At 41.9% G+C, this 25,248-nt stretch overlaps 1 protein-coding gene across 2 annotated transcripts in view; it reads left to right on the top strand.

The window, feature by feature from the left end:
• The window catches only part of LOC141336115 (adhesion G protein-coupled receptor E5-like), a 33,539-nt gene that overhangs the window by 5,154 nt on the left and 3,137 nt on the right, over window positions 1-25,248 (top strand). Inside the window, exons 2-14 of one of the 2 annotated variants that reach the window (XM_073841634.1) lie at window positions 10,761-10,799; window positions 10,901-11,011; window positions 11,228-11,359; window positions 11,437-11,492; window positions 15,228-15,317; window positions 15,414-15,561; window positions 15,635-15,751; window positions 16,646-16,836; window positions 18,304-18,474; window positions 18,558-18,752; window positions 22,018-22,235; window positions 23,280-23,438; window positions 23,531-23,702. In XM_073841634.1, the coding sequence (XP_073697735.1) occupies window positions 10,761-10,799; window positions 10,901-11,011; window positions 11,228-11,359; window positions 11,437-11,492; window positions 15,228-15,317; window positions 15,414-15,561; window positions 15,635-15,751; window positions 16,646-16,836; window positions 18,304-18,474; window positions 18,558-18,752; window positions 22,018-22,235; window positions 23,280-23,438; window positions 23,531-23,702 (1,799 nt within the window). The remainder of the gene's footprint in view (window positions 1-10,760; window positions 10,800-10,900; window positions 11,012-11,227; window positions 11,360-11,436; window positions 11,493-15,227; window positions 15,318-15,413; window positions 15,562-15,634; window positions 15,752-16,645; window positions 16,837-18,303; window positions 18,475-18,557; window positions 18,753-22,017; window positions 22,236-23,279; window positions 23,439-23,530; window positions 23,703-25,248) is intronic. The other variant, XM_073841635.1, reaches the window with a different exon arrangement.

The following is a 25,248-nucleotide window of genomic DNA, read 5'->3' as shown; positions in this document are numbered from 1 at the left end:
GTCCTGAATCTCTGCTGGTTCCGTCCAGTCGTCCTGAATCTCTGCTGGTTCCGTCCAGCCGTCCTGAATCTCTGCTGGTTCCGTCCAGTCGTCCTGAATCTCTGCTGGTTCCGTCCAGTCGTCCTTAATCTCCGTTGGTTCCGTCCAGTCGTCCTGAATCTCTGCTGGTTCCGTCCAGTCGTCCTTAATCTCCGTTGGTTCCGTCCAGCCTTCCTGAATCTCTGCTGGTTCCGCCCAGCCGTCCTGAATCTCTGCTGGTTCCGTCCAGTCGTCCTTAATCTCCGCTGGTTCCGTCCAGTCGTCCAGAGTCACCGCTGGTTCCGCCCAGCCATCCTGAATCTCCGCTGGTTCCGCCCAGCCGTCCTGAATCTCTGCTGGTTCCGTCCAGTCGTCCAGAGTCACCGCTGGTTCCGCCCAGCCGTCCTGAATCTCTGCTGGTTCCGTCCAGTCGTCCAGAGTCACCGCTGGTTCCGCCCAGCCGTCCTGAATCTCTGCTGGTTCCGTCCAGTCGTCCAAAGTCACCGCTGGTTCCGCCCAGCCATCCTGAATCTCTGCTGGTTCCGCCCAGTCGTCCTGAATCTCTGCTGGTTCCGCCCAGCCGTCCTGAATCTCTGCTGGTTCCGTCCAGTCGTCCTGAATCTCTGCTGGTTCCGTCCAGCCGTCCTGAATCTCTGCTGGTTCCGTCCAGTCGTCCTGAATCTCTGCTGGTTCCGTCCAGCCGTCCTGAATCTCTGCTGGTTCCGTCCAGTCGTCCTGAATCTCTGCTGGTTCCGTCCAGTCGTCCTTAATCTCCGTTGGTTCCGTCCAGTCGTCCTGAATCTCTGCTGGTTCCGTCCAGTTGTCCTTAATCTCCGTTGGTTCCGTCCAGCCTTCCTGAATCTCTGCTGGTTCCGCCCAGCCGTCCTGAATCTCTGCTGGTTCCGTCCAGTCGTCCTTAATCTCCGCTGGTTCCGTCCAGTCGTCCAGAGTCACCGCTGGTTCCGCCCAGCCATCCTGAATCTCCGCTGGTTCCGCCCAGCCGTCCTGAATCTCTGCTGGTTCCGTCCAGTCGTCCAGAGTCACCGCTGGTTCCGCCCAGCCGTCCTGAATCTCTGCTGGTTCCGTCCAGTCGTCCAGAGTCACCGCTGGTTCCGCCCAGCCGTCCTGAATCTCTGCTGGTTCCGTCCAGTCGTCCAGAGTCACCACTGGTTCCGCCCAGCCGTCCTGAATCTCTGCTGGTTCCGTCCAGTCGTCCAAAGTCACCGCTGGTTCCGCCCAGCCATCCTGAATCTCTGCTGGTTCCGCCCAGTCGTCCTGAATCTCTGCTGGTTCCGCCCAGCCGTCCTGAATCTCTGCTGGTTCCGTCCAGTCGTCCTGAATCTCTGCTGGTTCCGTCCAGTCGTCCTTAATCTCCGCTGGTTCCGTCCAGTCGTCCAGAGTCACCGCTGGTTCCGCCCAGCCATCCTGAATCTCCGCTGCTTCCGCCCAGCCGTCCTGAATCTCTGCTGGTTCCGTCCAGTCGTCCAGAGTCACCGCTGGTTCCGCCCAGCCGTCCTGAATCTCTGCTGGTTCCGTCCAGTCGTCCAGAGTCACCGCTGGTTCCGCCCAGCCGTCCTGAATCTCTGCTGGTTCCGTCCAGTCGTCCAGAGTCACCGCTGGTTCCGACCAGCCGTCCTGAATCTCTGCTGGTTCCGTCCAGTCGTCCAGAGTCTCCGCTGGTTCTGCCCAACCGTCCAGAGTCACCGCTGGTTCCGACCAGCCGTCCTGAATCTCTGCTGGTTCCGCCCAGTCGTCCTGAATCTCTGCTGGTTCCGCCCAGTCGTCCTGAATCTCTGCTGGTTCCGCCCAGCCGTCCTGAATCTCTGCTGGTTCCGTCCAGTCGTCCAAAGTCACCGCTGGTTCCGACCAGCCATCCTGAATCTCTGCTGGTTCCGCCCAGTCGTCCTGAATCTCTGCTGGTTCCGCCCAGCCGTCCTGAATCTCTGCTGGTTCCGTCCAGTCGTCCTGAATCTCTGCTGGTTCCGTCCAGCCGTCCTGAATCTCTGCTGGTTCCGTCCAGTCGTCCTGAATCTCTGCTGGTTCCGTCCAGTCATCCAGAGTCACCGCTGGTTCCGACCAGCCGTCCTGAATCTCTGCTGGTTCCGTCCAGTCGTCCAGAGTCTCCGCTGGTTCTGCCCAACCGTCCAGAGTCACCGCTGGTTCCGACCAGCCGTCCTGAATCTCTGCTGGTTCCGCCCAGTCGTCCTGAATCTCTGCTGGTTCCGCCCAGTCGTCCTGAATCTCTGCTGGTTCCGCCCAGCCGTCCTGAATCTCTGCTGGTTCCGTCCAGTCGTCCAAAGTCACCGCTGGTTCCGCCCAGCCATCCTGAATCTCTGCTGGTTCCGCCCAGTCGTCCTGAATCTCTGCTGGTTCCGCCCAGCCGTCCTGAATCTCTGCTGGTTCCGTCCAGTCGTCCTGAATCTCTGCTGGTTCCGCCCAGCCGTCCTGAATCTCTGCTGGTTCCGTCCAGTCGTCCTGAATCTCTGCTGGTTCCGCCCAGCCATCCTGAATCTCCGCTGGTTCCGCCCAGCCGTCCTGCATCTCTGCTGGTTCCGTCCAGTCGTCCAGAGTCACCGCTGGTTCCGCCCAGCCGTCCTGAATCTCTGCTGGTTCCGTCCAGTCGTCCAGAGTCACCGCTGGTTCCGCCCAGCCATCCTGAATCTCCGCTGGTTCCGCCCAGCCGTCCTGAATCTCTGCTGGTTCCGTCCAGTCGTCCAGAGTCTCCGCTGGTTCTGCCCAACCGTCCAGAGTCACCGCTGGTTCTGCCCAGCCTTCCAGAATCCTCGCTGTCACCTGTCAGTCCCCTTGCTCACCCTCAGCCCACCAACTGTGCAGTGGGCTCGCCGCGGGTCTGCCAGCTTCCATCGGCAGCCAGGCTGGAGGATCCCTCAGCTCCGCCTCCAGCCTCAGAGTCCAGAACTTTGCCTCGGCCCTCCGACCCTGTGGCTCCACCACGGCTCTCAACTCCCTCGCCTCCAGCGTCGCCCATCTTTCCACCAGCTCCATTGGGCTTCCTCATCCCTCCAGCTCCGCCTTGGTTGGTCGTCGTCCCGCCATCACCTACGGACTCTACTCCTCTGGCTACGCCTCGTCGCTCCGTCGGGCTCCGTTGGGCTCCTCCCTCCCCCCCGGCTCCGCCTCAGTCCTCTGTCGCTCCGGCTCCGCCGCGGACCTCCGGAACTCCGCCTCGGTCGCTAGAGCCTCCAGTTCCGCCTTGGCCCTTCGGATCCGCGGTGTCGCCCAGAATCTTCGGCTCTCCATCTCCGCCTCTGTCGGTCGGCCCCATGGAGTCATCAGCCCGTTCTCCACCATGGCTCCTCCCTCCGTCGACTCCACCATGGGCCGTCATCATGGCTGTGGCCTGGGTCTTGCTCTGTTCCTCCTGCTCCGGGTCCCTCCTGTTTCCTCCCTGGCTCCTTCCACCTTCGTCGCCCCCTTGTACTGTTGCGTTTCCCCCTGGACTCTGTTTTTTGTCCCCCTCCCAGGGTGCCGTCCTCCACCAAAACCATCCATCATTGACTCTGTTCTGTTTTGTCGCCCCTCTCGTCTGTTTTGTTTTCTGTCTACGGCACAAGGACGCGTCTATGCGGAGGGGGGCGTAATGTTACATTTATGTCTGTCTGCACTTGGTATTTTCCAATGTCTCCCCCCGTCATTCTGTTGTCTTTTGGTTTAGCTCTCATTACCCTGTTATTCCTGTCACCTGTGTTTAATGATTAGTCACCCTTTATAAGTCTGTCTTTGAGTTCAGTTCACTGTCGGTCTTTGTTGATGTCTACTTGTTCAACGTGTGTGGAAATTCCTGCCTGTTCCTGCTTGTACACTTGAAGATTAATATTAAATTATCATTGTTTGTGATCCTATCTTACGTCTCGTCCATCCAGCACGCAGAACCGTAACATAAATTTAACAGTAAAAAATTGTTTTTAAAATGCCACAGTAAAAACCTGTTAAATGGTTAAGTCTTTTTTTTACAGTGTATTAGATGTCTATAAGATGTTCATGATTATCACGCATGTAAAACTGATCTTACAGAGGTCTGTCAGATGTTTGTACACAGCAGATGCTTTCCAGATCATGTGATCTTTAACAGAGATGTTTACATAAATAAAATACAATAATGAAAACTTTTGCAAACCTTAAACTTGTAGATAGAAATAATTAAACAGTAGGACAAATACAAAATTAAAAAAAAATCTAATAAATAGTTTTTCATTTATGCATTTATTAGGTTATTTCAAATGTATTGTTATATTTAAGCATTACAACAGTACCAGCTACATATAGAGAGTAGATAGAGAGTTTTAATAGAATTTTTTTTGTTTTATTTAGCCTATGAATACGACATATGTGACCCTGGACCACAAAACCAGTCTTAAGTCGCTGGGGTATATTTGTAGCAATAGCCAAAAATACATTGCATGGGTCAAAATTTTTGATTTTTCTTTTATGCCAAAAATCATTAAGAAATTAAGTAAAGTTCATGTTCCATGAAGACTTTTTGTAAAATTCCTTCTGTAAACATATCAAAATGTAATTTTTGATTTGTAATATGCATTGTTAAGAACCTAATTTGGACAACTTTAAAGGTGATTTTCTCAGTCTTTTTGATTTATTTGCATCCTCAGATTTCTGATTTCAAATAGATGTATCTCAGTCGAATATTGTCCTATCCTAACAAACCATACATCAATAGAAAGCTTATTTATTGAACTTTCATGTGATGTATAAATCTCAGTTGTGTCAAATTTAACCTTATGACTGGTTTTGTGGTCCAGGGTCACATATATTTGGTATTTAGCACATATGAATGCGCAGGAAGCGTTTGCTGTAGCAGAACGGACACTGGGAGCGTTCATTCGGATGAAGGCACAAAAACACGGCACAAAAAAATTAAACCGATCGCTGCAGCGTGAGACAGCTAAGCTCTTTAAAATGAACTGTTCAAAAACACGTCACCTTAAAAACATTTTTGTCAAGGTTGTGACGAAAATAGTGTGCGTGCTTATTCGCACAAACACAATCCTTGAAGTGCGAGTTTATCAGTGCGTCTTTGCACCGTGTATTCACTCGGATCAAGATGTATTATTTTCTTCTTAAGAAAAAACTTAAGATGCTCTTAAGAACACATATGAAAACTTCTTACGAATTCTGGATTGCATGCATCAGAGAGAGGTAACCATGAAAACAGCTCTTTTTCTGCTGCTCCATAAGTGCCACCTGCTGTAGGCATGGGCCGGTATAAGATTCTGACTGTATGATAACCTTAGATAAAAATATCACGGTTTCACGGTATTGTAATTCCTGCTCTACAATGTTACATTTAAATGTCTGGGTAAAAAAACAAGTCTTTTTTTCCCAACTGAACACAGTATTTTTTATTTTAGGAAACATGTAGAACATTTTGTAACATTGAACATCAGGCAAAATAATTAAAATAAATAATCGAATCTTCTAAATTAAATTAAATTGCAGTCACTTGTGTGAGCCTAAACCTGCAGCTCAACAATAATCAACATAAATAAACAAATAAAATTTTCAAAAACAAATCCTTCTAAATGGAAAAAATGCAATCACTAATCAAAACAAAAACATGACCGTTTGTCACAGTTCCAAAAATAAATAAATAAATGTAGTCATTTTAGCAGCTCAACAATTTTGAACTGATTTTGTGGAGTAGTATTCTATTTGCAGTTCATCTACTGCAGAGGATGTGTGACCATTACCTCTTAATAAGATGCAAATTGTATTTTCAAAATGTAACCAATTTTGTATGAAAGAAACTTTTTTTTAAACGGTGAATAGGCTAATTGGCCATAGTAGACCTGCACTATAAGTTTTTTTTTTTCTTATTACAATTTATCTGATTGCACTTTGTAGATGCAGTAACTTATATTTGCTGTTCTATTTGCAGTGCATTGAGCACAACTGCTTTAGTGTAACATACACATTATGTGAATAGAATACTGTTTCTGTATTCTCAATAAAAGGCAAATTATTTACTATTTTTGTTGATTTATTTGAAACTTAATAGATATCATGTAAAAATATCTAATATTGAATCGAATCGGATCGAATCGCATCGTATCACAGGGAATTCTGAAGTATCGAAAATAATCGAATCGTTGGCTTAAGAAATCGGTATCGTATTGAATCGTCTTGAAGTCTTCGATTTACACCCCTACAACAGAGGGACTTTACATCTCTATAAAGAGACCATTCTGCTATTCTATAGAACTATATTAGGCTACATAAAATATATAGGCTGTAATTATTATGTGACATAATAAAAACAGCCTAGATATTTTATGTAGCCTAATTTGCGCATATAGGGGAGTCATGGTGTATTAAAATTGCTTTTGAATTTTCGCGAAACTCTTGGAGGCGCTGAGCGTGCATTCTACTATACAATAGATTACATTAACAAAACCAGTTAAAAAATATGTTTTGAACGGTATTTTGAAAAGCGTGTCCCCCGAACCTGTCACTGTATCAGTAGTCAGGCTAGTGAAAGTTTTGTAAAGAAATGAAACCAAGTTGTACCACAGCAATTTCTGGCACTCGCACAGATATATTCAAATATAATTTGAGGTCACGCAGATAAAACCAAAAGGGTCGCAATTTCGAGCTGTCAAAGTGTTAGTGCAAACAACATGCTTCTGCTGTTTAATTTCAGTCAATATTTTCTTGGACTGAGGAGGACGTTTTGAGGAAGTTCTAAAACTTATTTAAAAAAAAAAATTTAAAAAAAGAAGAAAAGTTATTTTTACGCTATAAACAAGTAGTGAACAAGCGCTCTAAATCCCAGACTGCTGTGTAAGTCGATTTGCAAACAACCGTCTGTGATGTAATTTATTATGAATGTAAACGCAATCGTCTCACCGTGTCATTTCCCCTTGCGGCTCTGATAATGATGCATATATTGGCATTTTGACAACATGCTTTAGACATATTTTATTTGTTATTTATACTAGTAGCCTGTTGTGATGATTTTTCACGACCCATATTTTTTGGTGCCCCCCCCAGGCACTTGGTGCCCTACGCGCAGTGCGTGGTGTGCGTGTGTGGAGCGCCGGCACTGATGACAGGGTGGTCTTTGTTTCAGAAGCCAGTGAATCTGTGAAGTCATTTAGAGGCCCCAGAAGTTGGCAGACCATCTCCAAAGTGCGCACATCGATGTCATTAAATGCCATGAGCTTCTGTCTGCCGCAAGCCAAAGTCCCTTTAAGGCAAGTCATGTCACTCGGCGGCCATCTTTGAAACGCCTCTCGGGCATACAAGTGCAGCTCATATCTGTTTGAATGGGGAAACATCAAATTCTCCAAAACGGTTCACCAAGCTTACGATTAAATTTCATATTTTAAATCTCCAAAGAAATCCAACAAGAACTGCCTTATAAATATGGTTCCTTGTGCTCCAATAGCGTGAAAAAACGCTTATTTTTCCGGCTAGATGAGCCAGTGCGCATGCGCAGTACTGAACGAACGTCTTAGAGAGCCGATTGTTTCTATAGCAACCGGGACTTTTAACGGCAGCTGCAGTGACGCACTGACTTTTCTAATCAACTATTGGCTCTTTCACTAAGAAGGCGGGGCTTCGCAGCCATAATGAGCGTTGCATTTTTCCCCATTCAAAACTACACGAGTGACATGTCTTGGGTATTCTATAGTCTTTGCCGCAAGCACTGCACAACAAGCCTGCTGCTGTTCCAGAAATCTTTCAATCATTTTGAAGGTGGGGTCCATCATGAATGAGTGACATTTCAGGAATATTCAGGAGTCCCCGATTCTTCTTTAGTTCCCTCTTTCTTCTCCAGCTGCGAGAGAATCCTTGAACAAGATGCCTGCATGCTCGAACAGCGGATTCAACTCTTTGGAGTTTTAGCACTTTGCCTATAGCCAAATGTAGGTTAGAGCCAAACACAGGGTAAGCCTTGGAATGCTTTTTTCATGTTTGACGCATTGTCTGTTGTGATGCTGGACAAATGGTCCCTTGTGATACTCCACTCCTGCAGCACGTTTTCAAAAAAATTCCAAGATGTTTTCAGCTGTGTGGTCCTCTGGAAAAAAGACAGCTTCGGGCAGAAGGACTTCAATTCCCAATCTGGAGAGAGGAAATGAACTGTGAAGCTTATGTATGGTTCTCCACTACCACCACTGCAGGTCCAAACATCTGTAGTAACAGAAAACCACAGCCCTTCTGCCACTTGTTTTTGCACATGACCCCTGACTTCTGTGTACATCTTGGGGATTTCATTCTTTGAAAAGAATTTTCTTGATGGCACTTTATATAAAGGTGTTGCTGTTTTCATTAGTTTTAAAAAACCTCACTTAGGCCCCGATCCCACCGAACACGTTTTTGCAGTGAGAGGCGCCTTTTTTGAATGGTTTTCTGTTGGCAGTGAGCGTTCTGCGCGCTGCTTATGCGTCCCGGGCGCCTCGCGTTTTCGTCGCCTGCTGCGCCTCGCGTTTTTGCAGAAGCGCTCTGAGCGCCTGAAGTTGACAAAAAAAGCAACTCTGAGCGGAAAAACGCCCAACGTCATTCGCGTTTTTTCCATTGTCCAATCGAATGAATGGAGAGGCGGGCCTTCTGTTGTGGTGACGAAAGTTTACCGTTGCTTAAAAAGTCCGGAGACTGCAATAAATTGAGGAGAAACTTTTGGTGTCTGTCGTGGGTAAACCGGAGCTGGATTTTTTAGGGTTTCTGCTAATATGACAGTGTAATCAACAGCAAAAACCAAAGATTTTAGAGCGCTCGCGCTATAATCCTTTGAGTTGAATGACAGGACAGCTGTTTTGGTCGTTGCCTAGCAACATAAAAAAACGCAGCACACTGCTCTTTTATTAAAAGTCACCCAAAAAAAGGCAGTGCTGTGCGCCTCGCGTTTTTAGAACTAAAAGACACATTCGGTGTGATCGCGGCCTTAGGCTTAGACTTTTAATAAAAGAGCGTGCTGCGTTTTTTTTATGTTGCTAAGCAACGACCAAAACAGCTGTCCTGTCAGTCAAATCAAAGGATTATAGCGCGAGCGCTCTAAAATCTTAGTTTTATGCTGTTATGTAAACTGTCATATTAGCAGAAACCCTAAATAATACAGCTCCAGGTTACCCACGATAGACACAAAAGGTTTCTCCTCTATTTCTTGCAGTCTCCGGACTTTTTAAGCAACCGTAAAATTCCGTCACCACAACAGAAGGCCCGCCTCTCCATTCATTCGATTGGACAATGGAAAAGAACGCGAATGACGTTGGGCGTTTTTCCGCTCAGAGTTGATTTTTTTTCAACTTCAGGCGCTCAGAGCGCTCCTGCAAAAACGCGAGGCGCAGCAGGCGGTGAAAACGCGAGGCGCCTGGGGCGCATAAGCAGCGCGGAGAACGCTCACTGCCAACAGAAAACCATTCAAAAGAGGCGCCTCCAACTGCAAAAACGCGCTCGGTGTGATCGCGGCCTTAAGGCCTGATCACACCAAAAGCGTCTTTTAGTTCTAAAAACGCGAGGCACACAGCACTGCCTTGTTTGACTTTTAATAAAAGAGCAGTGTGCTGCGGTTTTTTTATGTTGCTAAGCAACGACCAAAACTGCTGTCCTGTCAGTCAAATCAAAGGATTATAGCGCGAGCCCTCTAAAATCTTTGTTTTTTTCTGTTAAGTAAACTGTCATATTAGCAGAAACCCTAAATAATACAGCTCCTGGTTACCCACGACAGACACCAAAGGTTTCTCCTCCTTTTCTGCAGTCTCCGGACTTTTTAAACAACGGTAAACTTTCGTCACCACAACAGAAGGCCCGCCTCTCCATTCATTCGATTGGACAATGGAAAAGAACGCGAATGACGTTGGGCGTTTTTCCGCTCAGAGTTGATTTTTTTTCAACTTCAGGCGCTCAGAGCGCTTCTGCAAAAACGCGAGGCGCAGCAGGCGGCGAAAACGCGAGGCGCCCGGGGCGCATAAGCAGCGCGGAGAACGCTCACTGCCAACAGAAAACCATTCAAAAGAGGCGCCTCCAACTGCTAAAACGCGTTCGGTGTGATCGCGGCCTTACACTGTTTTGTTTCCGCTCATCTTTCCAGTCAAGAAGTGTCGATCTCTGAATGCGACGTAATAGTGAGTAGAGTAAAGATGGATAGCTCCTAAAGCATATTTCCATATAAATGCACGGCTAATTCGTTGTTTTGTCGCAAGTGAAAAACAATATTAACCTGCTAGTTGTAAAAAGAGCCTCCTATGGAGTCCATTCATTTGCATTCGGAGATGGACACTTCTTGACTGGCAAGTTGAGCAGAAACCCAAACAGTGAAAGTGAGTTGTTCAAAAACGTTCTTTTTAGTAAACTCTGTGTCCACAAACAATGTTCTCAATGCTGGAGTTCATGTGTAGAGACCCAGGCGATACTTCCAGCTAAGTTTGATGGTGTGTCGAGTCTTCTTAGTGTTGTAAAAATATCGATTTTGATGCGCTCAAAGTTATGCCCCTAGTTCTCCCATTCACCGGCCATTGACCACAAAACGAAATCACGGTCAATCTCAAAAACGGCTCGTTTGTCGTAATTAAGGCAGCTTTAAGTTGAAACAGTTGAATTTTTTTTGTGTGAAGCAGATGAGAAGCATGGATGTATGAACCTTGTGTGTTTTTCCAGAATATGATTAGTATCTGATCGTATGCAGCTGCAAATTGCATGCAAAAACAGACAAATAGTAGTACAAAAAGTTTCACTATAGCTGCATTTTTTCGATCTCTTCTCAGGTCTCTTTCTGCCGTCATGCAGTGGATCTGCCAGTGGAGGTAAACTTTGTTAAAAACGACTTAACATCTGACTTAATTCATAATAATATAATGTGCTCTAAAACAATAATTCATGCCAACTGCCATCTTTTCCCTGTCAGATTATTCAGGTATGGGTCCAGAGATGATGTATCCAGGGCTAGATGATGATGAAGATGACCTTGATGATACTGGATTTCAGATCTTACCTGGCTCCGAAGAGGAAGGTGAAGGTGCCTTTTATCTTTACCTTTTATTTTTCTGGCCTATGAATTTAATTTGCTGCTGTGTTAAACAAAATCTAGCAGTTTGGACTGTATAAGCTGATGCAGCACTGATGCCAACATCCCATCGAATGAGCTAAATGTACAATGTGTGTCTAATTATGTGCAGCTAATATTAGAGTGCCATTAACAGACAGTGCCATTCTGCCATCTTCTCTCTCACAGACATCGATGAGTGTTCAGAAGATCCACAAATTTGCGGCACAAACGCAAACTGCTCTAATCATGCAGGAGGCTACAGCTGCAGTTGTCACCAGGGTTACAGTAATTATGGCAACAACCAGTCACAATGCATCGGTGAGAATTAGAGCATTGTTTGTTTCATTGTAAATGCACTGATGCAATTTTTAGATACCCTTTCCTTTTTTCCACAGAAATGGACTGTGACCAGTTTGAACTCAAAACTGATGCAGAGCACAGACTGGAGGAGGTAGAATATGTGCTTCTGCTTATGATCTATCTATGCCTAGCAACTACAGTCATGCTAACGACATGCTAATCATGTTAGTGGCATGCTAATGACATGCTAGCATTATGCTAGTAATTAGCTAATCATGCTAACAGCATGCTAGTAACTCGTTAATCATGCTAGCAGAATGTTAGTAATTCGCTAATCATGCTAACGACATGCTAATGACATGTTAGCAATATGCTAGTAACTTGCTAATCATGCTAACGACATGCTAATGACATGTTAGCAAAATGCTAGTAACTTGCTAATCATGCTAACGACATGCTAATAACATTCTAGCAATATGCTAGTAACTTGCTAATCATGCTAACGACATGCTAATGACATGTTAGCAATATGCTAGTAACTTGCTAATCATGCTAACGACATGCTAATGACATGTTAGCAATATGCTAGTAACTTGCTAATCATGCTAGCAACATGCTAATGACATTCTAGCAATATGCTAGTAACTTGCTAATCATGCTAATGACTTGCTAGCAATATGTTAATAACTTGCTAATCATGCTAACAACATGCTAGTAACTTGTTAATCATGCTAATGACATGCTAGCAATATGCTAGTAACTTGCTAATCATGCTAGCAACATGCTAATGACATTCTAGCAATATGCTAGTAACTTGCTAATCATGTTAACAACATGCTAATGACATTCTAGCAATATGCTAGTAACTTGCTAATCATGTTAACAACATGCTAGTAACTTGCTAATCATGCTAGCAACATGCTAATGACATGCTAGCAATATGTTAATAACTTGCTAGTCATGCTAACACCATGCTAGTAACTTGCTAATCATGCTAGCAACATGCTAATGACATGCTAGCAATATGTTAATAACTTGATAATCATGCTAACAACATGCTAGTGACATGTTAGCAATATGCTAGTAACTTGCTAATCATGCTAGCAACATGCTAATGACATTCTAGCAATATGCTAGTAACTTGCTAATCATGCTAACAACATGTTAATGACATGTTAGCAATATGTTAATAACTTGCTAATCATGCTAACAACATGCTAGTAACTTGTTAATCATGCTAGCAACATGCTAATGACATGCTAGCAATATGTTAATAACTTGCTAATCATGCTAACAACATCCTAGTGACAGGCTAATCATGCTAACAACATGCTAGTCATGTTAACAACATGCTAGTCAAGTCAAGTCACCTTTATTTATATAGCGCTTTAAACAAAACAGATTGTGTCAAAGCAACTGCACAGTATTTAAACAGAACAATAGTGTGTAAGTAACGCATTATTGTAGATAATCAATTTTCAGTTAAAGGCAGTTCATCAATGAATTCAGTGATATCATCATCCAGTTCAGTTCAAATAGTTCAAATAGTATACAATATCGCTGGACAGTGTCCCTAGTAACTTGCGAATCATGCTAACAACATGCTAGTGACATGCTAATCATGCTAAAAACATGCTAGTGACATGCTAGTCATGCTATCAACATGCTAGTAACTGGTTAATCATGCTATCAACATTCTAGTGACATGTTAGTCATGCTAGCAACATGCTAGTCATGCTATCAACATGCTAGTAACTGGTTAATCATGTTATCAACATGCTAGTGACATGTTAGTCATGCTAACAACTGGTTAATCATGCTATCAACATGCTAGTAACTGGTTAATCATGCTATCAACATGCTAGTGACATGTTAGTCATGCTAGCAACATGCTAGTAACTGGTTAATCATGCTATCAACATGCTAGTAACTGGTTAATCATGCTATCAATATGCTAGTGACATGTTAGTCATGCTAGCAACATGCTAGTAACTGGTTAATCATGCTATCAACATGCTAGTGACATGTTAGTCATGCTATCAACATGCTAGTGACATGCTAGTCATGCTATCAACATGCTAGTAACTGGTTAATCATGCTATCAACATGCTAGTGACATGTTAGTCATGCTAGCAACATGCTAGTGACATGTTAGTCATGCTATCAACAAATGCTAGTGACATGTTAGTCATGCTAGCAACATGTTAGTGACATGCTAGTCATGCTATCAACATGCTAGTAACTGGTTAATCATGCTATCAACATGCTAGTGACATGCTAGTCATGCTATCAACATGCTAGTGACATGCTAGTCATGCTATCAACATGCTAGTAACTGGTTAATCATGCTATCAACATGCTAGTGACATGTTAGTCATGCTAGCAACATGTTAGTGACATGCTAGTCATGCTATCAACATGCTAGTAACTGGTTAATCATGCTATCAACATGCTAGTGATATGTTAGTCATGCTAGCAACATGCTAGTCATGCTGTCAACATGCTAGTGACATGTTAGTCATGCTAGCAACATGCTAGTGACATGTTAGTCATGCTAGCAAACATGCTAGTCATGCTATCAACATGCTAGTAACTGGTTAATCATGCTATCAACATGCTAGTGATATGTTAGTCATGCTAGCAACATGCTAGTCATGCTGTCAACATGCTAGTGACATGTTAGTCATGCTAGCAACATGCTAGTGACATGTTAGTCATGCTAGCAAACATGCTAGTCATGCTATCAACATGCTAGTAACTGGTTAATCATGCTATCAACATGCTAGTGACATGTTAGTCATGCTAGCAACATGCTAGTAACTGGTTAATCATGCTATCAACATTCTAGTGACTGGTTAATTATGCTATCAACATGCTAGTGACATGCTAGTCATGCTAACTAAATGTCAGTCATGCTAGCAAAATGCTAATCATGCTATCAACATGCTAATGACTGGTTAATCATGCTAACAACATGCTAGTGACATGTTAGTCATGCTATCAACATGCTAGTGACTGGTTAATTATGCTAACAACATGCTAGTGACGTGCTAGTCATGCTAGCAACAGGTGAGTGACATGCTAGTCATGCTAGAAACATCCTATTAACTTGCTAATAATGTTAACAACATGCTAGTAACATGCTAATCATGCTAACAACATGCTAGAAAGAAGCTGATCATGCTAAAAACATGCTAGCGACATGCTAGTCATGTTAGACACATGCTAGTAACTTGCTCATCATGCTAGCAACATGTTAGTAACTTGTTAATCGTACTAAAACAACTTAAAAACATACTAGCAACTTAAAACATCTTCAAACGTTTCAAACTTTCTGGTCCTGCTTTCTCGAGGCAACTTAAAGTTGGTCTTGACAAACTTTTTTATCTATCTATTATTATTAGTAGTAGTTTTACTATATGCCCTATTTCTATATTGCTTTTTACTTTTTGTAAAAGTTGTAAATGTGACAAAAATGTTCTTAAATTATTCATATTTAATCAAATATTGAAGAGAAAATATTCAGAGTTTACCTGGCGAACGTTCTCAGATGTCATTTGTACGTTGTGAATGTTTTCATAATGCTGACAGAAAATGTTCTTAGAAAAACATTCTTTGTGACTGTGTTATTGATATTTGCTGAATGTTAATATCTTGGAATATTACAAGGGAATGTCCAAAGAATATCGTGAGTAAAGATAAGGTTAAGAGAAAGTTGTATTAACATTCTATGGACATTGAAAACAATGTACCCATAATGTAGAGCATAAAAAATTTACTGTGGCAGAGAACTGCTTCCAATGGCAATAAGGCGTCTTTAAGCGGACTGTTTAATGTTGTCTTATTGAGCCAGATGCCTAGACTTTGACTTTTGTTTGTCTTCTAGTTGAAGCATTTGATGTCAGTGTTGAAGAGCAGCTGTGAGTCTCTGAATGATCCACATGGAGAACATCTCACCGGAGAGAAGTTACTAGAGGTAAAAAACCCACACTGCATGATATATTATTCATATAGTAGTCTGTGAGCTTGCACTCACACAGTGGTAAATGAACATCACTGGTTTGTTTCACAGAACTTGTGCAATTCCACTGATGAGCTGCTGTCTGAAGAAAATATCTCTGGTGGGGAGACGTTGAGTCACTTTCTGGACGTGATGGAAAACAGCATGCGTCTGATCGGACCTCAGCTGAAAGAGCCTCTGACCAGGATAGAGACGCCCTGTGAGAAACCGAGTTTAGATACAATCTCACTGCGGTATATGAATGTTTGAATTTTTTATTTTGTAAATTCCAGTTGTTGAGGTTGCAGTCGCACGGAACCAGACTTCGCTCGGTGGGCGTTTCACTCTGAGCACAGACTCCGCCCTTTTAAGTGCCAGCTGGGAAGCCGTTGTAGGGAACTCATATCCAGGTACAAACACATACACTTACAGTGCCTTGCAAAAGTATTCATACCCCTTCATTTTTTCACATTTTGTGATGTTAAACTGCTTTAAATGAGTTTTTCCCCACATCAGTTTACAATCCATACACCATAATAATGACAAAGCAAAAACCAGATTTGCAAATGTTACAAATGTATTAAAAATCAAACACTGAAATTGTAGATTGCAAGTATTCATACCCTTAACTCAGTCCATAGTTGAAGCACCTTTACAGCCTCAAGTGTTTTTGGGTCTGATGTGAGCATCTTTGCACATCTGCATTTGGCAATTATCTGCCATTCTTTGCCTCACCTTTTCACCTCTCCATCTCTGTCAGCTTGGACATTTTCTAGAGTCCTAGTTGTTCCAATCGTCTTCCATTATGGAGAATGCTTCTGTCAACCTTCAATGCAGCAGATTTGTTTCTGAACTCTTCTCTAGATCATCGCCTTAACGCAAGTCTGTCACTGAGCTCTACAGGCAGTTATCTTGGTTTTTGCTCTGAGATGCAGCTGTTAGACCTTTTCTGAGAGGTGTGTGCCTTTCTAAATCAGACTCACTCAAATGAATTTGCTACAGTTCGAAGTGTAGGAACATCTAGAAGCAATATGAATGCTCCTGATCAATTTCCAGTGTCCCAGAAAAGGGTATGAATACTTTAACGGGATCTTCTCATTTTTTATTTTTTATCTCTAAGTTGTTACAAACCCGTTTTGTGCTTTGTCATTATGGTGTATGAGATGTAGATTGATGTGGGAAAAAAATAATTTAAAGCAGTTTACCATAAATGAAGGGGTATGAATACTTTTGCAAGGCACTGTATATGTGCACCTATAAAACCATCAGCACTTCAATGATGAGATGTAAATGTTTTCCTCTAGATTTTGCGTTTGCGGCTCTGGTCAGTTATAAAGATCTGAAGTCATCCAGCGAACTGCTCCAGAAGATGAACAGAGAGAGTTCAGATGATGTCTCTTACCAACTCGGCTCTAAAGTGGTGACGGCTGTCGTCAGTAACACAGAAACCAAACAGCTGTCAGAACCGGTGATGCTCATCTTTACACACGTGGAGGTGAAGATCCTGACTTATTAGCTTATGACCAGCACAAGATCTCAGTGGAGACTGTTTCTATTAATGGTTTTAGGTTACAAATTGTGCATCAGAGTTTGAAAATCCAATTTAAGTTGTATTCTAGCTGGTTTACAAGCTGTTCCAAAACCCAGCTTGACCACATTAAGTTTGTATGAGCAGCAAGAATCTGGTGTGTTGCTGGTAGAGGCTCTATTAGGCCGTATTCACACTTGGCGTCTTTTTTGACAAGAAAAAGTTGACAAGGAGCGTTTTTTAGTTACAAAATATCTGGAAGCGTTCCAGCAGAGGAGTCTTTTTGTTGCTATAACAACAGCTGCAACAGTAGCCTATGTGTGGAGCAGAAATGTTGATAAAAAGGAAGCTGCATGGCTCATTTCTTTTTTTGACATTTTTGCCTTTTATTTGATAGGACAGGATTTAGACAGAAAGCGAAGTGGGAGAGAGAGAGAGCGAGGGATGGGATGGGAACTCGAAAAAGGACGCCCGAAGCGCAATGGCTCTATTGTACATGTCGATATGCGGCGCAAGAAGCTATCGGCGCTGCATGTCGGTTTTTTAAGTTAACGGGGAGGCAAATCCGGTTCACAACAATAAAATAAAAGTCTGTATATATTTTTTCTTGCTGTTATAGAATGTCATGACTAGCAAGCTGTCAAAAAAGCGCTTGACGCAGGGCGTTTTCTTCAGAAAAGTTCAACTTTTTTCAACTTAAAAAGACGCTCTGAGCTGCAGAAAAAAGACACGTTTAAAAAAAGCGCTCAGGACTTTTTTGAAAAGACGGTTTACTCCATAGGGTCATAATGTAAAACAGACACTGACAGTTTCAAAAAAGACACGGCCTTAGTCTTATTTTACTATTATTAAAGGGCTTGCACTAACAGTTGAACACAGAACTTGCTGATTTGGAAAGGGGCGTGGCAGGACTGAAACACCATCTAAGCTGTTCGCCAATTGCAACGCAGTAGGACTGCTAACCAATCACAACACACTTGGTTTTTCGGAAGGCAGACCTTCATCAAACCCAGAACTAATCAAGCCATTTGTGCCAGCTATTGTAATAAAATATAAATTATGTGAAAAATAATGCATTTTTCGAACCCCCAAGCATGAGAGCAGGTTCTAGTGCACCCCCAAAACAAAATAAAGACTTACTATTAAGGCTTTTTAAATATTTTCAATAAGATTTTATTTTACATTTTGTCTTTTCAGTTTAATTTTAGTTGGTGTTAGTAATTCAGTAATTTTTATTTATTTATTTTTAACTATAGCACTTTTTTTTTTTATTTACACCAAAGCAAAACACAATCTGAGTTACGGAACTGAGCTGGTATAGTTGACATTGCACATATCCTTTTCAAAGCATCAAGTCATTTCTTTAATTCCATTTGCAATGTTTCCTGAACTTTGTTGTTCACATCTTCCTTCATTTTCTTCTCACTTGTTCAGGAGAGGGCGGAGTCTGAGAGCATGTCTTACTCCTGTGTGTACTGGGATGAGGCTGAGGGGGCGTGGTCTGGGCGGGGCTGTGAGGGGGCGTGGTCTAACAGCACTCATACCGTGTGTTACTGGTCTCATTTCAGCAGCTTCGCTGTGCTAATGGCTCTCTATCCTGTCCAGGTACATGCACAACTGGCATTTCACAAATTTAATTGGATTTTATATTAAATTAAATTAGATTTTTTCCTCTTCCTCTCCTCCAGGAGTCAGATGAGTTGGAGTTGATCACGCGTGTGGGTTTAGTTCTGTCTCTGGTCTGTTTGTTTCTCTGTATCCTGACGTTCCAGTTCTGCCGCTCCATCCAAGGAACCCGAACCAGCATCCATCTTCATCTGTGCATCTGTCTCTTCATCGCAGACCTCGTCTTCCTCTGTGGGATCTCCAGTACTCACGATAAGGTGTGTTTGAATGAGAAAACTCAGTTTAGACTTTTGACTGGGTGATATTACTGCGCCTGCTGCGTCCATATTACGGCAGCAAACTTCCTTGACTATTACGCCGGAATGGGAGTGTAGTTCCTAATCTTATCAGCCTAGAAAATCAAGTCAAGTCTTAGTACACGATATAACTAGAGAAGAGTCAAGTTTTCAAATATGGAAACTCGTTGGTCATTTTTGAACGCGATGCTACTGGTCTCATAGGATTCAATGATCTATGCTAAGCTATGCTAAAAGTGATATCGCCAGAACAGGAGAACGGCTGAATGGATTTCAAAATGGTAAGACTCAACTTATTAACTCGGGGGGAGTTTTCCAAAAAAAAAAAAAAAAAGTGGAGTGTTCCTTTAAGTGTTGATTGATCATTATTGAAGACACCTGATGTTAACAAGCAGAATCACCAAAAGAGAAAAACACAATTTTAATGTCACCATTATAGTGGTCAGCATTTGCTTTAGTTGGTCTCTTGATCCTTACCTTTTAAAGTTAGATTTTGCTTGGCTGTTATAACTGAATTATAGCAGACAGACAAGTGAAGAGGAAAAAAAAAATCTCTACCTGAACTCATTTAAAGGGTGATCTTTGAATTGCATCTATATTACATACTTAACAGTAGCTGAGAGGGACTTTTAGGTGACCATTCATAATGTCATTATAGACACTGTTACTCAAAGTATTCATGAGAGCTTTGCTGAGAGAAGGATGCTACTTTCTGCACCCCTGAGGAAAGGACACTTATCTCTGTATATAATCTTCTATAGTTCAGTAGTTCAATAGTTCTCTACAAACCTATTCAAAGTGCCTGGTTTTCCAGTTATTTAATTACCCGTGTTATTAGGTTGCCATTGTATAATACTTCTGTACCTTTTCTAAATTTATACAGGTAACATATTGGAGTGCTATGGGTCTGATACGAATATGAAATTTCCATCCAATCACAAAGCTCTTTCTAGAATGCTCTTAGTTCTATAGTTCCTTACAAAATTATTGAAAGCGCTGCGGTTTTCCAGTAGTTGAATGGCTTGTTGTATTAGATAGATAGATACTTTATTGATCCCCAAAGGGAAATTCATCCAACTATCCATAGTTCCTTTCCCCAAATGTATACAAATGTTATATTTCAACTTCTGTTTATTAATGGAAACCCATAAAAGCTTTAAACCTACACTTTATTGTCAATAATGTGCATTTGTCTAGTGCCATCTAGTGGTCTTCTGAGAAGGTGTGTCCAAACTTCTGGTCTGTACTGTATGTGTGTGCCTCAATGTAGTATTTATTATTTTATTAATTATCCAAACAACTTCCAAGAAATCTTTTTAATTAATGGCTACTTTAGAACAAGAGGGCTGTAATAATCATCACATAAAATCAAACTCTTTTACGTCCGGGCTCTAATTGAATTAAGCGATTCAGGTCAAATGATCATGTTGTAAAAATCTAATATTACATCCTGTCTTAGTTATAACTCAGTTATTTAACAGCCAAACAAAACCTAACTTTAATAATGCAAGGGTAAAGAGCCAAACTGATAATGGTGGCATACAAATTGTGATTTTTTTTTTCCTTGGCGATTCTGCTTCAATAATGATCAATCATCAACTTTAACTCTGCTTCAGTGTTCATTTAAAGGGATGGTTCGGAGTAGATTTGACTTCATTGCTATGCACTCCGAAGCCCGTGTAAATACCTCATCCGAAGTTTTTTTTTACCTTAGTCAAACATTGAGGGAGATGTCAGAGTTTTTCGAATGGCTTGCTACAGCAGTGAATGGTACATGTGATGTATCTCGTAAATTGCACCACTAAACGTGGACGTAATCTTACCAAACTTCTACAGTAGTGTAAATAGGGGATGTACTCACAAAACGCTGCATCGGAAAATTTGTAAGTCCACCGTGAGTGTTTTAAAAACAACTTTTACGCGATCCCTACTAGTCTCAAAAACTACAAATGGCGACACGTCGACGTCACTTCCCTGGTTTGGGAAAAGCACGTAAAAGTCCTCCTACAAGTTGACATGCACACTTCGGATGGGTTATTTACATGGGCTTCAGAGTGCATAGTTTTTGATTTAGGGAAAAACAGGATATTAAAACAATGTTGGGAAGGTGCCACGTGACAAATGGAATGTGTCAAATTGATCACTTTAGCTATATATGACAACATTAAGGAGACAGCTTTTGAAACAGTAGATTAAAGGGTATAACAGAGGAGCATGCTCACTTATTTTCACATTATTCCATGGAATGTCTGGATACTGGATTCTGATTGGCTGGCAGGTGTGCAGTAAAACCGTTTAATGCACAGGTAGTTCCAAGTCAGTTTAATCACCGTTCTATATTAATGCGCTGCTTTAATTGATGCACGCAAAAGCACAGAGAGAGAGAGAGAAAGAGAGAGAGAGAGAGAGAGAGAGAGAGCGAGAGGTCGGAGATCGCATTGTGCTGCGCACATACATAAACTTCTTGTCAGCGTTTGCCTGCGATCCTTATTAAAATATCCTAGATACTAGATCGCTACATTATATTCATCAGCAACGGGGTGGTAAAAATGCTGTTTTTGAATGAACTGTTGTTTGTAGAGAGAGACGCACAGCATGCAGGTACGCACGCACATTCACATACACACACACGCAACTGTCATCTCTCTTGCCTTCACACTCTCTCTTGGTCGATCGATAATCTACTGACACAAATGCTATTTTTCATTCAAATAAATGTGATTTTACCGGACTATTTAATCTCTGAGTCTGATTTGAAGCGGCCAGAATGCTAGAGCTGCGTGTCATAACTGACAAAAATAACCGTCTTTTTTATCCATTCAGTCAAATTTTGCGCTGCAAATATCAATCCTAGTTTTAATTTGTCTATAACCATGGAATAAGCGGGATAATCAACGGCTTGCCGTGCGTTAAAGGATTTAAAATCCGCTTCGCGTCGGGCGGTTATTAGCCTCCACGTCGTGCATTTAAAATCCTTTAACGCACGGCAAACCGTTGATTATCCCTTACATATTACAGTTTTTAGTGTATAAAATGCATCCTTGGTGAGTATAAGAGACTTGCTTTTTTATATTTTTTAGTAATTCTAACTTTTCGAGTTAGTCTAAATGACAATCTGAAATGGATGCTTTAAGATTTTTTTTAGTTTTATAGTTTTAGTTAATGACTAATGACTGGTTTAAGTAAAACAAAAGTCTAAAATGTTTACTTGTGTGTTCTCTCTCAGGTGGGGTGTGGGATTGTGGCCGGTCTGCTTCATTTCTTCTTCTTGTCTGCGTTCTGCTGGATGCTGCTGGAGGGGGTTCAGCTCTATCGGATGGTTGTGCTGGTGTTTAACACCACATTAAAACATCGCTACATGTTTGCGGTGGGATACGGAGCCCCTCTCGTCATCGTCAGCATCTCTGCTATCACTTTCCCAAAGGGATACGGGACCAATAGACAGTGAGTTTCTGGAAATGGTAAAATATGTTTGGAAAAATAAATGATCAGAATACTGACTAATAATCAAGCACAGGACACGCTGTATATAATTTATAATAAAAGCCCTATGAATCAAATTTTGATTGAATAATAACAGTTCTGTACATGGACATGACATACCATGAGTCTTAAACACCATTGTTTCCTCCTCCTTATATAATTCTGGTGTTTGCAAAAGATGCCCGAAAAATTGGTCAATTCCAACATAACATCCCCGATTGTTAATAGTTACACCTCCAATATTTGCATTGCCCAATCATCAGTAACGTCAGTACATCAGTAAAATAAGGCAAGCTACTGAAGGACATGGTTAGCTTAATGCTAGCCTTAGCCTGTTACATTGCAGCTGATGATGGCCAATGATTTACAGATCCTGAGCATCACTAACAAGCATCTAAACTTGTGTGGTAAGTACTTGTGTAGCTCCTGCTGCAGTGTAACGTTACACAGAGCACATGCGATCACAATAGTGAGAGTAAAATGTCACGGATTCAAAACAGCAGATTCAACAAACCGCATATTAAAAGCTCCGTAATTAAATATATATTTCCTCCATGTGCCAGCTATAGAGATGAGCAACTCTGTGAAACAGCCAATCAGAGCAGAGCCCCTCATTAATATTCATGTAACTTCCAAATAAGGCAATAACAGAGCATTTCATTGGGACAAAATCTAGGGTTGTAAATGGACCTGTAAAACCATTTCGGGAGAATATTTGCCCTTTCCTATGCCATATACCTTCTATGCAGATGTCAGAGAACAATTTAAAATATTGTTTCAATGCATTCGTTGGCACCTTTAAATTTTCCTTTGGGAAATGGACCAAAGGTATTGACTACTTATCCTATGTGCAAGCAAATAATCCAAATCAGGGTGGCTCTGATGTAAACTTAAGCTTGTAGAATGGTTAGAGAGTTGGACTTGTAATCCGAAGATTGCGGGATTGAATCTCAGATCCTGTGTGTATGCATTTGACTAATGTTCTTATCCATATGTGTTTTCCAGCTGCTGGCTCTCTCTCGATCATTATTTCATCCTGAGTTTCTTTGTGCCCGTCTGCATCGTCATGCTCCTCAATTGTTTCTTCTTCATCATCACCGTGTGGAAACTGGCCAAAAAGTTCTCCAGCCTCAATCCAGACCTCTCCAAACTCAACCAAATCAGGTGTGCGCATATGTTTTGATCCCAAAATAAATTCAATCAGTCTTGATTTTGTTTTCTAGCAGTGGTTTTGATGAATTACATTCGGTGTGTAGGAACTTCACGATGACCGCCGTGGCTCAGTTGTGTATTCTTGGAGGAACGTGGATCTTCGGCTTCTTCCTCTTTCAGGAGAAAGGAACTGAGGTCATGCTGTACCTCTTCATCATCCTCAACTCTCTCCAGGGGGCGTTCATCTTCATCATGCACTGCCTGCTGTCTAAACCGGTATTTAACACACAGCATAACAACAGAACACCGTGAAGAATTTACTCACACACTGAATAATTGGTATCAATAGCTGTGTTTCCATCCACCTATTAAAAAAATATCTGAATGGAAACGCGAAAATGCGCATAAATTCTAAAAATGTCCGTAAAAATCTTATGCGCACAACAAAGTAGGATACATTTTTTATCCGATCAGATAACTTGACTAACCAGCGGACCCATCTTGTTGCACCGCATCAGAAATGTTGTTTTGTTCATTCTGAAATGCTTCCTTCAGCGGGTTCGTCACTTGCCCACCACGGCACGTCGGTTTGATTATTTTATAGTAATAAAAACCATTTAGTTCAGTTAGAGAACAAACAGTACAATTAAAAACTGAACGCGGCTGCTCAATGCAGTGTGCCTAACAACAGGCGCATCCGCGGCAGGAGTCCGATATTTATCACATGAGTACAAAATTAAACTTTGTGGAAGTTTTTTAACAGGTATTCATTTATTTTTGTTAACAAATGAATCATTCTATGTTTAATATAGACCAAGTGAGTTTGTCGTACTGTTTTGTTGTCGTCCGTTCAATAAATGGACGCTGAATTGCCGCTAATTCGAAAGTAAAAGTAAAATGCTTACGGACATTTGCAAGCTTTTTAAAAGCGAAGAAAATGAAAATGTTTAGTGCAGGTTAATCAGGAAGTGGCGATTTTGTACTCTTTGTCTCCTTGGATGGAAACGGTGCTTTATGCGCAAATGTTTTATGCGATGTTCCAGTTTTGAGTACGAGTTAAATTCGCATTTTTGGATGGAAACATAGCTGGTGACTTGTATTAGATTTTCAGTAACATCTTGCATGATTCCATTGATTTGACACCAATTCACCCCCAAAAAGTTAAAATTAAAGGAATATTTCACCCAAAAATGAGACTACCCCATGATTTACTCACCCTCAAGCCATCCTAGGTGTATATGACTTTCTTTTTGCGGGTCATTGAACCTGCTGTTTTGAATGCACAATCATTTTACTTTCCCTTTTGAGATTTGCCATCGCACATGCTCTGTGTAACATTAGTACTAGTACTTACCACACACTTGACAAGTTTAGATCCCGAGACTATAATGTCATACTCTGTGTTATGTTAGAATTGGTCTCTTTTTCAGTGGTCTTTTGCAAACACCAAACATTTTATCTTAGCACTAAGAGCTCTCCTAAATAGCAGAGTTTTCTCTTAAAACCTATTCACAAAGCTGCTGAGACAAACTTATGTCTAGAGAGAAGTCTTAAGCTAAGAGTAAGGGCGGGGTATACCATGTTGCTATGGGTGATGTCAGCATGCTCATTAACTATGCACACAGTGATTGGCTGATGGGGGAGGAGTCTCTGTCAGAGATTTATTCATAAAATATCACAGAGGGTGATGTTATGTTGCCATATTCAAATAAGGATGTTGCCACTAATGTCAATTAGTGTCAATAATTAAACAAGTTTATCTTCAGCTAATTGTCAGCCTCTTACATGTGTGCTTCTCACAAACAATTAGCAGATATGCACA

Source organism: Garra rufa, chromosome 6 (genome assembly GCF_049309525.1).
Source record: "Garra rufa chromosome 6, GarRuf1.0, whole genome shotgun sequence".
Lineage (NCBI taxonomy): Eukaryota > Metazoa > Chordata > Actinopteri > Cypriniformes > Cyprinidae > Garra > Garra rufa.
This window is presented reverse-complemented; position numbering and strand designations above follow the sequence as displayed.